A 17,621-nucleotide genomic window follows, 5' to 3' on the forward strand; every position below is an offset into this window, starting at 1 on the left:
TATCTGATCACAAAAGGAAGGTTGTGGGTGATGGAGAATAATATATTTAGTAGTATCATTTAGGATTTTATATTATATGAATTAAAGATAATTAGTAGCTTTATATTACGGTATTTTATATATCTTGGTTAATGTAATTATTATAAATACTTTATTAGGGTTCATGTAATGATCATCCAAGAATTATTAATAAATTATTTTTACATGGTATCAGAGTCTAAGTTTTCTTGAGACTTTGAGATCACGATCTTGGTGCGTTGTTCTTCATTGATGGCACCACCGTTAAACCTAAATATTTGATAACATTCATGCATACACTTTAAACACATATCATTTTTCCTATTTTTAAAAGGTTATAAGCCAAATGTGTGAGTCTTTCTAGATCGATATCTAACCTTCCAAACCAACAATAATAATCTCATAATGATACATTTTAATGCATAGAAATTCCATTTCCATTAAAATTGTGTCCAAATCATGAATATGACTCAGGGGACTAAACAAACATACAACTACTCCCAAATGAGTAGGTAAGTGTTTGCTAATACTTTGTGACTCAAAAGAGTGAGATCCAAATGGATTTACACTCAAGTCTCAAGTCCACAAAAAAATCCAGCAAGCACTCTTTTTCATATTTAACTTGCTCATGACCATTTTTGTTTGATTTTACAAATCCAACTAATTTCCATTTTACACTTTTATTTCTTTTAACTTAAAAAAAAATGAAAAATATATCTACTTTACTTGTCACTATCTTCTGATAACCATAATTTGATAGGTGGGATAAGGTGTCTAACACCTTCCTTATCCCTTAATCGAACCTCTCTACCTAGTTTTTTAGGTAAATCACCATTTCCATTAATGAGAGTCACTATAAAAAAGTCAAAATTCAGATTTCAAAAAATCATTTTCCGTGATGTGTATTGACATCTTTAATCTTGAATGGTGGTGATTCTTAAAATACAATGTAAATTGAGGTTTAATCCTTTAAACCTTCAAAGGCATACTACAATGATCATCTAAGAATCTTTAATAAGGTACTTTTACATGAAGAAATAATTTATTGAGAATTTTTGGATGATATTACATGAACCCAATAAGGTATTTATAAATATTACATCAACCAATTATGGAAACTAACTTAATACAAATATTTTAATTTTATCAACCAATACTTCCTAATGTAAATATCTTGATTGATATATTCCAAATATATCATTCTCCATCACAACCTTCCATCTATAATGAGATACACTAGCAATGATACAATGTATCTCATGCACTTTAATACAATGCCTATTTTTCTCTAACATCATGATCATTTGAAAAATAATATATGTAATTGACTTCTTTAAATAATTGATCTTAATCTTATTAAATGATATGCTATTAGATCACCCAAAATCCAATCGTGCTTCTTGGTTGTCAAATTTTTTTGTGAAATCCATTATTATTGCATCTCAATTTTTTTGGAGTCTGTCGTAGTTGATGACTTACAAGACTTGGTTTATCACAATCTCTCTCAATGACATACAAAACATGATTGTAAGATTTAAATTAAAGAACTATCTTTGGAGAGATTTTAAATTGAAAAAAAAAAAAACAATATTGTAAGAAATGAATGTATAGGCTTAAGAGATTTGTAAGGATATAATTAACATAATAATAGATGGACGGGGGAAAGGGGAGAGATTTAGGCTATGTTTGGATTGAGAGAAATAGAGAGAAGAGAAATTCATTAAGAGAAGAGAAACTCAATTTCTCTCCACCATGTTTGGATTGATAGGAGAGAACTTGGGACAACTTTGAAATTTTAAAATATCTTAAAAGAGATCTAGGGGCAAAGTTGGAATTATAAAATATTTTAAAAGGGTTTCTCTCTATTTCTCTCATCTTCTCTTCACTTTTGGAGAGAAAGAAAACTCACCTTTTTTTCTTTTTCTTTTTTCTCTCTCCTCTTCTCTCCCCACTTAACAATCTAAACAAGAGAAATGAAGAGAAACTCATTTATTTCCTCTTCTCTTCTCTCCATTTCTCTCTAGCCAAATACTGCGTTAGATCTAGCAATAACGATAGATCCATTGTCGAATAACGACAGATCAAGATAATACTCTCAATAGAGCTTAGTCTCTTATACCTTGTAGAAACAATTTATTGATAATTCTTGAATGATATCACATGAACCCAATAGGATATTTATAAATATTATATCAACCAAACTTGAAAATTAGCTTCCTACAAATATTCTAATTTATTAATGTTTTCTAATGCAAATACCCTAATTGGTATATTCCAAATATATATAATTTTTCATCACAATCTTTCTTTTGAGTTGAGATACAATAGACTAATAATGATATAATGTATCTCATGCATTTTAATAGAGTACATCTTATTCTCTAACAATAGGTAACTGTTTTAGTAATTTCGCTTTAGATGATCTGCATCATGTGTATTTTATACACAAAAGACAATGTAATATGCTATGCTAGCATGCCTTTCGTTAATATTCCGCGTCCTTTCCGTCAGAGTTTCTTACACGTGTCTCGAACAAAGAATAAGGATATTATGATAATATTACCAATAAAAAAGAATATTAGTACATTATAAACCTTTTTCTTTACTTTTTCATAAATTTTTAAAATAACAAGTCTCCACTCACCACCACATTGAGGTAGTGGGCCCAAGGGAAGTCTCTGTTTCACAACTTCACCTTCTACCCGTGAATCGAGCATCGGCTTAACACCATTCATCCACGTGGCAGAAGTAAATGCCTTTTTTTTTTTTCTTTCTTTATAATGTAAAGGTTTTTAGGCATTCCTCCTACCACCCTTTGACCATTGACTTCAACTTGTGTTCCAAAATAACTTAAGATCTGTTTGATACTATCAAAATTCATTTCTCATGAAATTTAAAATCCATGGGAAAATACGTTCCGCTTGATTGCACTTAGGAAAATGACCAAGCAATTAATATTAATATAGAATCGTGATTTTCTGATTCTCTTTTTCCAAACACTCCTTGACCTGGCAGTTGCAAAATCATAAATCTTTTTCTTGAGTATCCCAAAACAAAGGATCTACGGTTTTGTGATGGGAGTGTACAAAAAACATATGAAAAAAGAGAGTCAGATTATCACGATTCGTTAATATATTATCACAAATATATAATCATTTGAGAGCAAAAACTATCAATCAACCTCAAAATCTTAACTGACTAGTAGAGACCATAGTTAGCAATTCGGTGAACAGGGAAAAAAATGGTACAAAAATAAATCGGGTACCATTCAGGATAGTGATGCACTGGTTCGCTCGAAAATTTGACGAAAAAAACGCAGGACGATAAAAATACAATAAGGAAATAGTTCGAGAATGATTTGGATCCAACAATTTTTAAAATTTTAAAAAATTCAGATATATATAACATATGATATGACCTGACAATTCTAATCTACTAATCAAATTATCAATACTTACATTAAAAATATCTTACGTAAACAATCCACAATCACATTCATCCAATAAAATATCGCAATTAAAGATTTACTTTTAATCCATTTAATAATCAATGTAAATGAAAAGTATAAAACATTATATATTATTTAATGTCAAAATCATCATGTCCCATGACTTAATTAAATTCAAAAAGAAATTTCTTATCGTTTTTAAAAAATTATTAATGTGAAGTAAACAGAAATTTAGCCGAACAGTGAACGGCCAATGAGAAAACTTTACAGTGGGCCAATGAGGGCGATTTTCAACTTAGGGTTTTTTTGTCCTTCTCTTGAGTCTTGAGTTTTGAAGTGAGAATTAGGAAATACGACGTTTTTTAATAAAAATATTTACGGAATATACGTACAAATCATGATATAGTCATTGGGATTCAAAGATCCCCGAATTAATCTGAATCTTTGAATCCAACGACAGTTTTGATCGGGAAGAGTAATATACGTCTAATTCACGAATTTACTAACTATGGTAGAAACAACTAGAAAAGACTGCCAATCAGAGCAAGAGGAAAGGTAATTAAGAAAGAAAGTTGATTTTTTGCATACTAATTTTGAAACTCTGTTGAGTCAACTTCAAACTTGACTGAGTTGGCTTGATTAGATTTCAAGGTGGCTTGGGATTAAAATTCAATGAAACTAACTTGTTGGGTTAACTTGACAAATCATAAAGTAAATACAATCGAGTCAACATGAAAATGCACTTAGTCAGGTGAGAAATTCCATCAAGTTATTTGATTATATAATATTTTTGCGAAGAACAAAAAAAATTACATATTTTATTTATTAATAATTTTAATATATTTTTATTTGACTTACTCAAGTCAATCAACATTTGAGTCGAATCAAGCTTTTGAACCTTAGAACTATGATTCTTAATTTTTGGGGGTGGGTGGAGGTTATCATGAGAAAATCAATTTATTTTTCCATGGGTTGGGATGGGAAAACATTTTCCCTTTGAGAGTGGAAAAATAGTTTGGAAAGTAAATTGAATTCCATAGAAAATACATAATTAAACACCTAAAAATTATATTTTTCAAGAAAATTCATTTTTTCCTTGCATTTTTATATGCACAATCAAGCGCAAGGATGGATTTACACTGGGGCAATGGTCCCCCACAAATTTGTAAAAAAATTACATTTTCCTCTTGAGAATTTGAAATATTTTGAGTTTACCCCAACCCCACTAATCACATTGCTCATTGACTTAGGTATTTTCTCATAGACTAATAAGAAATGACCTAAATGACTTTTTCTACCATCTCTAACAAAAAAAATTCATGAATTTTTGCCTGAAGACCACACATCTTTATATTCTTCAACCTTATCAGGCAACTATAGTTTGCCCCCACTACAAGACAATCCTAGTTCCGCCCTTGATCAAGCATACATTTAAATTCAAATTTTCTTGGGATCAATTTTCAATTTCATAGGGAATCCTCGTAAAATTGATTCTCTGCTTTCTTTTGAAAATAGAATTGTTTGGAAAAAGAAGAAGCAAAAGAATACGTTGTCATACAAAAGTTAGGCTTTGGCTTATTATCAATGGTCAAGGGAAGAAGTCCAATTTCTTTTCTAAATCTATAGGTTGTTATAATTCATTGATCTAACGAGGGAGGTAACTCCAATTATTATTCTTAAAAAAAAATAATAATAATAACTAACTGAAAATTAATAGCAATTTGAAATCCGATGCCTTTAAAAGGAGATCGCTTCCTCCTCTCAAACTCGGTTTCGAAGTGCAAAACCTTCGAACCATACAGTTTTCCTTCTCTCTCTCTCTCTGATTTTCAGTCGTTTACTTTAATATTCAGGTTTAATTTTTAAATAAGCATGAATTTTAATAAATTTTTGTGAGATTTTGAGAAATTTTCTAGTATGATTTCATAGAGATTTTTTTTTTATTTTTTTTATTTTTAATTATTTACTCTAGAAGGGAAAAAAAATGAAAGAAGAGACAAGGAAAACGGAGGGAAATATGGCGGGAAACGAGTGGATAAATGGATACTTGGAAGCGATTCTGGATGCAGGAAGCAATCAAAGAAACAGCAATGGAGCTGATCAAGACAGAAAAAAAGGAGGCGTTGGCTTTGGGAGAAGAGATAGTGTTGTGTTTTCGAATCCTAATTGGAATACCAATTCGGTGTTCAGTCCCACCAAGTACTTTGTGGAAGAAGTTGTCAACCGTTTTGACGAGTCCGATCTCCATCGTACCTGGATTAAGGTATGTTGTATGTATCATGTACCAGTACTACTATTGCAACTTTACTATATACGTCAATCTCGGCCGAGTTCCTTGTTGACTCATGCAAATTGGTTCGAAAATCGTATATAAAACTGAAACTAATCGAGTCAGCCGAAATCCACCTTGATTGTGTACTTTCGGGTGTAAGTTATTATTTAGCTTCCCTACTCTTTTGTGCACCATATGACACGTTTCTTGGGCCCATATTAATAGATTAGCATTTGATGTCTCTTCCTTGGAAATTCAATGGTGACTTATAATTATTAGACTCGATAACTTTTTATAATTGATTCATCACCATTGAATTTGATCAATTTTTTTTTAATAATGGTTATATATTTCCTTTATTTAATCACAAACAAAAGAGTATTTGAATATCATATTATTATTGGTCTCAATTAATTCTGGCACAATGTACTTTTTGAAGAATTCTATCAAACTTTTTTTTTTTTTAAATATTAATTAGAATAGAAAATTATTTTTTACACTAACAAAAATTTGAGACCGACTGGTTGCACATCACCTAAGTACCAATCACAACTCTAATGTAAAAAATTTACTTTTAAAAAATAAAAAATAAAAAATAAAAAATAAAAATAAAATTCATCGAAAGAATTTTACACTAATACTAAATATCAAGACTCATCATTAGTAGGTATTCTTATAAATTTTACAACAAACCTATCATCATCTAGAACTCATGTAGATTTTTAGAACTAAATGTAAAATTTGTGAAGTTTTGGTGTTATGGTTCCTCTATAATTTTTAAGAACAATTATTAATGTAGAATTTTATATTTGGAGTGCAATCATAACATTGGAGTAAGTATTTTTTTTTTTAAGTGATGGAGTGCAATTGATACTAAGTGAAGTGCAACTAGTTGATTCCTAAAAACATGTAGGAAGCGTAGTTATCATGCTTTGCATAACTTTTTTTTTTAGTGAGAAGTTGGGTGCCCGTTCTCCACTATAGGATTGGAGTAAATCAAAAAATTTAAATTTACGGAGGAATATCAAATATTGCTTATATTTTGAGGAGGAGAGTCAAAATATCTATGACAAATAGGGGGAGACGGATTTGATAGAAGAATCTGTGGTTCCGATCCGCTTGCATGTGTATCACTTGTAGAGCTAGCTGTAGCACTCGCTCTTTCTTATCTTTGACGTGCTATGGCATCTTCATGTTTTCAATCTTCCAAATATAAAGCAGTAGAAGGTGCCACGTGTCAAAATGTATAAGCTCAGCATAAGTGAACCTTTTGAGAATGAATATCTCTCCTACAGCTAACCCATACGAATATTTCAGTCGATGCCACAGTCACCCATAAAATGATGCCATGTGGATTGAAAAAAGGCACGTTAATTAATATCAAATCTATCATTTCTACACGTGGCTTACATGCAGGGTTTTGGGACAGACAATCAGTTTATTATGGATTGGTCACATACACACTTAGATGGAAGATGTGTGATACTAAAGTCTTAAGTAATTGTCCATCCATCTATTATTTAGAAAGAAACGAAAAGTCACAAGTTGGAGCACTTTTCATTCACTTTTGGTTTTGGCTAAAATTAATTTACGTGTGTGTGTGTGTGAATCATGTGAGTTGAGTTAATAGTTAATAGTTAATAGTAGTGGGAAATTAAGCAAAGCAAACGTACAAACAAACAGGTGATTGCGACAAGGAATACGCGTGAACGCAATAACAGGCTCGAGAATATGTGTTGGAGAATTTGGCATCTAGCTCGCAAAAAGAAACAGGTATTTCCTTTTCTTCTTTTTTATTTATTAATAATAATAATAATAGAGTCGTGATAATCTGACTTCCCCACGTGGTATACTCAAAATACTCTCATGACGTGGTGTGTGTTAGAACCATAGATTTTATTGGTCGGGATACGCGTATGCACATCCCCATAAATATGTGCAAGTTGTGTAATCCCAACTAAAGAAGATTTATGGTCATAGTACATGCCACGTCAGGAGAATACTTTGAATATGCCACGTCCGCGGGGGGGGGGGGGGGGGTTTCTTCATGATAATTATTAGTATTAGATAAATTCTGTTCCCACATCAACTTTTGCTAAGAACACCCCAACCCAGTCATAATGTCATATTGTTAAATCACCATAGAATTAACGCTTGGGGGGTGCTCTTAGTAAAGTTGGTGAGGTAATAGAAGCTCTCTTATTCTTTTTATCATATAGGCCTAATCAAATCACACTGGTCACCCTATTCAACTATGCAGCACCTATCGCTAGGGCTGTCAATTCGTCTTATTAATCGGCCTTTTAGGAGGCCCAAAAAAGCAAGGTTTTAAGGGCCTTGATGTTGAGCCCACGATGGTTTGGTCAGGTTCAATTTTTTTTCAGCCCACTAAATCCAGCCCGGGCTGGACCTAACAATCTTCAATCTGGCCCACCACTATATTTTATATGGTTAGATACAGAATTTTGTCCCAAAGAAATAAATTATATCATAAATAATTAGCTTTCACTAGACTCAAACAATTTTTTCAACTAAATGAAGATTAATCTCATCTGACAGTTCTACGACCGAGTGACCGACACTGACATTATCTAAATCCATTTCTACAGACTATAAAATGTTTATGAGTTCATTTCAGGAGTTCCCACCAACTCTTGTAACTCTGCCTTCCAAGCAAACGTTATATAAAGAGCATTCATATTACTATTGCAATTAATATATTTTATAATAGTAAATTCAAGTTTTGGAAATAGGGGGGATCGTTTTGAGGCCCTAAAGAGAGCCAGCCACACATTGTGCCAATTTTCAGAATGGGTTGAAAATCAGCCCATTCTAAAACTTCTAACCCTAATTTATAAGTTGAAGAGCCGTGGATTGTCAATTATTTGTAAATCATTTTCTATGGAAGTTTCAGAATGGGCTGATTTTTTGTGAGAGTGATCTCTATGATTTACAAATGTTTGACTCTCTTTAGGGCATCCAACACTTCCCTTGGAAATATTATGTTCCTATTACTATGCAATATCTTTATGCTGCTATAAAAGAAAATATAGAGAGCAACATGTTGTCCAATTTTTTCCACTTTTCCCCAGTAAGATTCCTTTTTTTTCTTTAAAAAAAAATTTTCCATTTTAATTCTAAAATAATTAAAAGGATCAAAAGTACCATTAGGCATCTTTTAGTATCCCAACTTTTCAAAAGCAAATTCCATACCTACCCTTACTGCAACTAGTTAATTACTCACCTTAATAATAATTAAAGCTGATTTTCCAAGGAAAAATACTTACTTTTATACAAAAAAATTAATATTGGTGGCATTGCCTATAATATAAATTTCAATTGGTACGTTGTAAATCATCTTTTTATTCCTTAATTATAATTGTCAGCTACTGTAAATTGGAAAAAAAATAATTAAATTTTCTTTTGGCCTTATTTGTTTTCATGGTAAATATTATGTTGCAAGATTGCATGGGAAGATGCACAAAGGCTCGCAAAGCAACGTATCGAGCGGGAACAAGGCCGTAAAGATGCTTCTGAGGACCTATCGGAGCTTTCTGAAGGTGAAAAAGAGAAAGATGGTAATCATTCAGAATCACTCAAGGACAAAATTTTCCGAATCAATTCCGATATGAAGATATGGTCTGATGATAACAAATCCAAGCGCCTTTACATAGTTTTGATCAGGTAATTAATTCACCTTAAATTGTGATTGATATTTGTTTAGAAATGAACATACTTCAATGAGCTAGCATGTATTGGGTTGTTGTACTAAGGTTGAGATACTCTTAACATGTGGTTTTTGGAAAATCCCATGAGATGAACCAAGGGCTGATTTTGGATGCACTCATCCCCTCCTCAATATTAATTGTTAAGAAAAAAAAATACTAGCAACAAAGAACGAGACAAAAAAAAAGAAAAGAAAAGATGCAATGGTTTAAAGACACACAGATTTTACGTGATTCCCTTAAGGTACGTTCACGGATCACACCAATTCCACTATAAAAAGAAAATTCACAGTTACAGATTATATCCTTTCACTGAAATATATATACCTCTAGGAAAATCTAACTACGTTTTACTTAATATCAACTCAACCGGTTTCTCCATTGTGTTAAATGATGAAGAATACTCCTTGACCAGTACCATCAGGCTCCACAAACCATAAAAAATATGCGATCTTCTTACAAAAATCAGCCTATTCTGACATTATTATTTCTTCTTCTTTTTTGTAAAAGAAAAAAAAAATCATTCCCAAGTATTTAGCAATATGAATTGTTGTTTACAAGTTGAATATATTGAAGAAACTAAATCCACTATTTCCGGGAGTTGAGTAACAAATATCGTGTGTCCCACAAAATGTGCAGTCTAATCATAGGCATCAATTGATGAGACGTATGGTGTGATGTGTTGGAAGGAATTAGGTTTTCAAATCAATTTTGGGTGGGTGATGGAACTAGATTCTTTTTAGAAAGAATTGATCTTTTGTGAGGATGTCTTTGTGAGATCTAAAATCAGCCCTTGACTCATTTTCACGTCAATTCAACGTAATCGTGCTATATATTATATGCATACAATATTGAATGCCCTTTTTCTTTTCCCCCACTACTTTAGCTTGCATGGGCTGGTGCGTGGCGAAAACATGGAATTGGGAAGAGATTCGGACACAGGCGGTCAGGTAATGATGATAAATGTCATTGGTTTAGCACTCAACATTTTCGCTCATCTTCTTTACTTTTAGTCTCCATTTGCTAACCATAAGAGTAAGTGCAATCTATTTAAAAAATTTATAGTCATAATAAATTGACTCAAAAATAAATACTCAAACATACTCAACTGATGTGGCATGTGCACAAAACCATATATTTTTTCCTTGAGATACTCAAAGAAAAAATCTATGATTCTGTGCACTTTCCATGTCAGTTAGTATTTATTTATTTATTTATTTGAGTCAGTTTATCATTATTCAAAATTTTATTTTCAATGGCATTTTTGTAAATTTAGCAAAGTCTTAAAAATTATTTATAAAAAGAAGTCATTGAACAATGACCACCACCCCCTCCCCTCCTTTTCTTCTTCTTCCTCCTTTACATTAAGTATTGGACATTATTAGCATTCCTTACGAAGATTTCTTTTTCTTTTTAAAAGTCTAATTGTAAGTTATCCTAAGGCATCAATGAGCGTTTTCTAGTAGGTCCATGTTTAGAGCAAGATCTCAACAAATGCTTTCTAATGGATTGATAAAACATTTGCAATGGCCCTTTTTTGAACAAGAACATCATGATCTTTTTCTAATGGGTCCATTGTATTGCAAACTGAACCTAGGACTTGATTTACCTGATAAAACATCAAACTTGATTGATTTCTTGACCTAAACTTCATTGTTCCTTGGCCAACCACTTGGATTTCATGCCATCAATAAGCTAATGAAGATGCTACATATGTGTATCTGATCTGATGTATTTGGTTGTGATGATCAGGTCAAATACGTGGTAGAACTAGCTAGAGCTCTAGCCAACACAAAAGGTGTCTACAGGGTTGACCTCCTAACTCGGCAGATCTCCTCTCCAGATGTTGACTCAAGCTATGGTGAGCCTGTCGAGATGTTGTCACGTCCATCTGATGCTGATGCCCGGAGTGAATGTGAAAGTTGTGGAGCCTACATAATCCGTTTGCCATGTGGACCTCCTGATAGGTACGTGTGTGGACGAAACCCAAGTTGTTGATCACAAATGCATGTTTCGCATATTGGTCACATTACATGTCATGGCACACTCTTTAGGCCCAAAATTATTGTGCCATTCACCTTTTTAAAAATTTTGGAAGTTAGGGATATCGCCTATACGGTCATGCAATTTTCTTATCAAATATAATACCTACTATACTCGCATTAGTTTAAACTTGTTTTAATACCCTATTTTTTCCACTTCAAAAGTAAATGGCATGTTAAGATTATAAAAGTATATTTAAGTAATTGTAAGTATAGCACATACTCTGTTTGATACATATGTGAAATATTTTAAACATATATGGTATTTGAGATTCCAATCTGGTAATTTAGGGTTTAGATCAATAGAATTTCATATCTGATCCAATGATGTAGGGTTTGGGTCAAAATTTTCAGATATAATGAAGGCCCAATCCAATTGTATATTAGCAACTCTTATGCACTATATCACCCTGTTTTATATCACATATGGGAAAAAAATATGATATATCAATGAGGCCCAAATCTAACCAAATGTAGAAGGTGCCCTGATATGTGAAAGCCCATTTTCGCTTGCGACTCTCTATACATGTCAAGGAATGTAAAGGATTATTGTTCTTTGAGATTTTGTTTTTAGGTGGAAATTGATAGTGAATGGTGGTGCGTGTTTTGTACATTTTCTCACTTTCTTTTTTAGTTTTCTTCTTGTGTTCATGGAGGCCGAAACACTGTAATATTTTCTTCTCTCGCTTTATAAAATTTATCCAGCTTGAGCCTATTTGTTTGTAGGTACATACCCAAAGAGTCATTATGGCCTTACATACCCGAGTTTGTTGATTCGGCATTGGTCCACATTGTGAACATGGCAAGGGCCCTAGGTGACCAAGTGGAAGGGGGGAAGCCTACGTGGCCTTACGTAATTCATGGCCACTACGCTGATGCTGGAGAGGTGGCGGCCCACTTGTCAGGAGCCTTGAACACTCCTATGGTGCTGACAGGGCACTCGTTGGGACGGAATAAGTTTGAGCAGCTATTGAAACAAGGAAGGTTGTCTAGAGAGGATATAAATTCAACATATAAGATAATGAGGAGGATTGAAGGTGAGGAGTTGGGGTTGGATGCAGCTGAAATGGTGGTGACTAGCACAAGGCAAGAGATAGAAGAGCAATGGGGTTTATACGATGGGTTTGATCCTAAGTTGGAGAGGAAGCTTAGGGTGAGAAGAAGAAGGGGAGTTAGCTGTCTTGGTCGACACATGCCAAGAATGGTGGTATGTATTTGCCTTCCTCACCATTTTTTTTTCTCATACTTAACCATTTGATTTAAGTTGCTGAAAGCTTAATATATATTCTCAAATTCAAGTTATTGAGCTATGAATTTTAGGGCGGTGTTAATAGGCCGAGTTGTGTCGATTTATTTAACGAAACGAGTTTAACATATATGCACTCTACTTTATTAGGTTATACCGCCTGGGATGGACTTCAGCAATGTCTTGACGCAAGAGCCAGTAGACGGTGATGGCGATCTCACATCGTTCATCGGCTCCGATAGAACCCAAAATAAACGACCTCTACCGCCTATATGCTCCGAGGTCCTATATTTTTCAGATGGCTTTCCTTTATAATAATTAACTTTTTTTATTTTTAATTAACATGATCAATGAATACATATAAATTAGAAATTCAACGCATATTTCTGATTTTATTTGGGTAAACTATATATTTCAGATAATGCGATTTTTCACGAATCCTCACAAGCCCATGATACTTGCATTGTCTCGTCCTGATCCAAAGAAAAATGTTACTACTTTACTGAAGGCTTTCGGGGAGTGTCGACCCCTCCAAGAGCTCGCGAATTTGGTAAAAATCTAGGCATTCCTCTTTCAACGATATTTACATCAAATTTACAATTGCTTTCAATGCTAATAACCTTTATAATTATTATTATTTAAAATTTGTGCGAATTGATATAAATTTTTATATTCTAAGATTATTATCCCTTTTTGTGGCATAAGAACAACAAGAATAATAATGATTAATTATTTGGTTGCAGACTCTAATACTTGGAAATAGAGATGACATAGAAGAAATGTCTAGCAGCAGTTCGATTGTTCTTACTACGGTTCTCAAGCTTATCGACAAATACGACTTGTACGGTCAAGTGGCTTACCCCAAACATCATAAGCAATCTGATGTCCCTGAAATATACCGTTTGGCTGCAAAGACTAAGGTATTCTAATTTCTAAACTAGACCCTTTTACTAAATCATATTTGTTTCTCATTAAAACTAATTTTTGCTATTTTGTAATGATTTATGACTCCCAATCTATTGCTCTTCTAGGGAGTTTTCATCAATCCGGCTCTCGTAGAACCCTTTGGTCTCACTCTCATTGAGGTATGCATGAGTTATGGTTTTCAGAAGAATTTCTCTCCTACTTAACCTCTTCTATGACGTCGTTCAATGTTTTTAAAACCTTAACCGATGATCAAATTGACATTTATCAAATTGGTCTAGATACAACAACAAAGCCTTATCCCAAAGATTTGGGGTTGGCTAAACGAATCTTGTTTCTACATTCCATTCTAGTTGATTAGATCCTGATTCAATTGGTTGGATAAATTTAAATTCATTGTAGAAATTTTTTTATTTTTAAATGTGATTTTTCACTTAAATTATCTTCTTTTACTTTGGTATTAGTATGACATCAATATGTATTATTATAGTTCAATAATTAAAGGATCTTCACATTAGTAAAATTGTATTTTCTTTCCCAAAATCTTATTTTGAAAAAAAAAAAAAAAAGAGAGAGAGAGAGAGAGAAATTCAAAATATGTATTTTAAAACAATTCAAAAGCCAGCAGTGTTGACTTGGTTTAATGGTTAAACCACTTATTCTATAAAAATTGACGATTCTTTACAAAACCCAACATCTATTTGAACGAGATCAACTTTATTATAAAAATCAGTTTGGCCCTGATCCGACCATGGATTTCATCCCATTTTTAAAATATGATACGATCAAGACCGCCAATGAATTATTTGTCTAATGATATGTGGATTTTATTTCTAAATTTTCAGGCAGCTGCTTATGGTTTACCTGTTGTTGCAACAAAAAATGGAGGGCCAGTAGATATCCACAAGGTATAGCTCATCTTTCATTGGGCTTTCATCCTGATTATAAGCCCGACCCGACTTGTGCCAACCTTGGGCTACACTAGTAAGCATGTTGATGGGCCTTAGCTTGTATAAAGGCCCATTATATTACATAGGCTACAGCAGGTCCTAAATTGAAACAGAAATCAATGTTAGTCTGGTCTGAAATAAGTGCCTAGTTTTGGCTTGTATTGTTAGGACCAAACTAGAATTTAGTTGAACATAGATTGGGTCAAAGCCTCAGGCCTATATCATTTTGGACCGGGATTGATCTAAATATAAAATCAAGTTTGACTTGGGACCAATTCTAGCTACACATCTTTACATCAGGGCCTTTGCAAGACTTTTACGCCGATGATGGACTTATGCCAGGCTCTTGGTCGTGTACACATTGTCGGTCCCTGCTAACCATATTACACCGATAATGGGCTAGACCTTTTGTCCTTCAAATGAATGCGACACAAACATTTGCTATTTTGCGGTGATTTTACGTGCATACCAAGTAGGGCCATACTGTTTTAAAATGTTAAAAAATTTCACCTCTAAGGCTCTAATGAATTACTAAGTTTCCTTGACATATTCTTCTGTGCATCTGCAATTAGATCTCTAGTTGTAGCATCTAATGGAAAACTATATCCTTTCAGGCACTGAACAACGGCCTCCTCATCGACCCCCATGATCAAAATTCCATAGCCGATGCCCTCCTAAAAATCCTCGCAGACAAATCCCTATGGCTTGAGTGTCGCAAAAATGGTCTCAAGAACATTCATCGTTTCTCGTGGCCCGAGCATTGCAGGAACTATCTCTCCCATGTCGAGCACTGTCGTAATCGCCATCCCACTACTCGCCTTGAAATCATGCATACCATCGAAGAACCCATGAGTGATTCCCTAAGGGATGTCGAAGACCTCTCCCTAAGGTTCTCTGTCGATATAGATTTGAAGGCCAATGGAGAATTAGACGCCATAAGCCGACAGAAGGAACTCATTGATGCTCTATCTAGGCGGCGTCAACGAACTGAGCATTCAATGATGGGTACTAATGGCAATGTGGGTGTTGTCAATTACTCCCCCGGGAAGCGACATAGGATTTTCGTGATTGCTGTTGATTGTTATAATGCCAACGGAAACATAGAATCGGAGACCTTATCGATGATCATGAAGACATTGATGACAATTTCTTGTCCAGGGAAAACTGGATTTGTGTTATCTACTGGTTCAACGCTGGGTGAGACAATAGAAGCATTGAAGCGATGCCAAGTTGATCCTAGTGATTTTGATGCATTGATTTGTAGTAGTGGGAGTGAGATGTACTACCCATGGAGAGACTTGGTTGCTGATGTGGACTATTCGACACACGTGGAGTACAGGTGGCCAAGTGAGAATGTGAGGAGTACAGTTACAAGGCTTGGAAGGGTGGACGGTGCGGCTGAGGAAGAACTAGTTGAGTATGTGGAGGCATGTAGCTCACGTTGCTATGCTTACATGGTTAAACCAGCAGCTAAGGTCAGAAATTTTCAGCTTTTTTTTCCCAGACTTTTCTAAACTCAAATGAAATTAAATCTACATCTGAGATGAGAGGAAAAACATAAGTTTTGTAGGGTTCTTTTTTGAGGAATTTGACACTTTGCATCCTAGAAGGACAATCTACTCTGTGACGGCTTTCACTTTAGTACTCTTCTTTGTTGGTCCCTCACGTAATCCTTCCCTTTCCCGTCATCTTCTTTCCCAATAAGACCCCCAATACCCATTTTTTGGCAGACTTCACTCTAGTACCATTCTTTTTAAGCTCCTAATCATTCCTTTTGAGGTTTGAATTTGAGACATGGTGTTTGCTTTGACATCAAATAGTAAGATTCCAATAAACGTGCTAATGTTGCAGGAAATAAGCCCATATCTCTTTGAGGTCGTAACAAAATCTCCAAGAGTATATTCCCGTCTTATCCACACGTTTGAACTGATGACCCATGATTCTTAAGGGAAACTCTACAGGATATCTTTCCATCTAAGCCGTCAGTTGGACATTAGAATATTACATTTTTAGTATGCAAGGAGATTGCTGAATCCATGAGGGTGGTTGTTTTGTTTTGCAGATTAGGAGAGTAGACGATATGCGCCATAGGTTACGAATGAGAGGTTTCAGATGCAACCTTGTTTTCACCCATGCCGCAACACGCTTGAATGTGGTTCCATTATTTGCATCAAGAGCTCAAGCCCTAAGGTTCTGTTACTTACTCTTGCTAAATGTTAAACATACATGCCTTTACCTTTGCTTAGGAATAAAACAGTTGTGTCCTTCATGTCTTCTTTTTAAAGAAAGAAAACCTGGAGAAAATTAAATTTTTCAGAAAAAAAAAAATCAAGAAAATTTATTTTCTTGAAATTTGGTAGAGCTTTAATGCTCGGGAAAACACCGGTGATTTTGAAATTTGACTCTGATTCATCATGATAATTGTGAAGGTACCTATCGGTTCGATGGGGGCTTGATCTGTCCAAGATGGTGGTATTTGTGGGGGAGAAAGGAGATACTGACCATGAAGGCTTGCTTGTAGGCATCCACAAAACTCTAATTCTTGGAGGGACAGTGGAGTATGGAAGTGAGGGCCTCTTGCGTAGTGAAGATAGTTATAAAAGGGAAGACATGGTCCCAGAAGACAGCCTTAAGAATACAATCTTCATCAAAGAGGGTTATGGTGTCCATGACATTTCACTTGCACTTGATACTCTTGGCACCTACTAAAATAATATTTTTTTCCCTCATCTATAATATATATTCCTTGCTCCAACATATGTATTTTCTTTTCATACTTATTAGAAAAAGGTAATATCTATACTACACTGCACTTCAAAGAGAAGTTCACCATAATGTCAAGTAATTTTTTTTTTCACTTTTATAAAAATAAAAATAAAAATCTTGAGCAATCTAGCATGTAATAATAGTATTATTTACGGTATAATTTTGGAATTTAAGAAGAAGTTGGAGGTTCCATCTCAGTGAAGTAGTAATACCACTTAACTTGGATCAAA

At 34.0% G+C, this 17,621-nt stretch overlaps 1 protein-coding gene across 3 annotated transcripts; it reads left to right on the top strand.

Annotated features, from left to right (window-relative positions):
- The first annotated feature begins 5,208 nt into the window (after nt 1–5,208).
- On the top strand, nt 5,209–17,516 carry ATSPS4F (Sucrose-phosphate synthase family protein). Of its 3 annotated transcripts, none has more exons than XM_086434631.1 (15): nt 5,209–5,319; nt 5,439–5,729; nt 7,422–7,511; nt 9,202–9,422; nt 10,350–10,413; nt 11,216–11,430; nt 12,232–12,712; nt 12,902–13,033; nt 13,170–13,301; nt 13,495–13,671; nt 13,783–13,836; nt 14,521–14,583; nt 15,240–16,100; nt 16,688–16,815; nt 17,055–17,516. In XM_086434631.1, the coding sequence occupies exons 2-15, from the start codon at nt 5,451–5,453 to the stop codon at nt 17,332–17,334; spliced, it is 3,177 nt and encodes a 1,058-aa protein (XP_086290757.1). In that variant the 5' UTR covers nt 5,209–5,319; nt 5,439–5,450; the 3' UTR covers nt 17,335–17,516. The 3 variants fall into 3 exon arrangements, with proteins under 3 accessions (XP_086290757.1, XP_086290759.1, XP_086290758.1); XM_086434633.1 differs by having other exon boundaries at nt 5,303–5,319; nt 5,442–5,729; XM_086434632.1 differs by lacking the exon at nt 5,209–5,319 and having other exon boundaries at nt 5,343–5,729.
- Nucleotides 17,517–17,621: the final 105 nt, after the last annotated feature.

This window comes from Akebia trifoliata, chromosome 3 (genome assembly GCF_017979445.1).
Source record: "Akebia trifoliata isolate Shusen 1 chromosome 3, ASM1797944v1, whole genome shotgun sequence".
NCBI classification, from domain to species: Eukaryota; Viridiplantae; Streptophyta; class Magnoliopsida; order Ranunculales; family Lardizabalaceae; genus Akebia; species Akebia trifoliata.

Coding starts and splice junctions, on each gene's coding strand:
- ATSPS4F (XM_086434631.1), top strand. CDS start 5,451: ATGAAAGAAGAGACAAGGAAAACGGAGGGAAATATGGCGGGAAACGAG. Junction 13,302..13,494: donor TCCAAGAGCTCGCGAATTTG/GTAAAAATCTAG, acceptor ATTTGGTTGCAG/ACTCTAATACTTGGAAATAG. Junction 13,837..14,520: donor TTGGTCTCACTCTCATTGAG/GTATGCATGAGT, acceptor CTAAATTTTCAG/GCAGCTGCTTATGGTTTACC.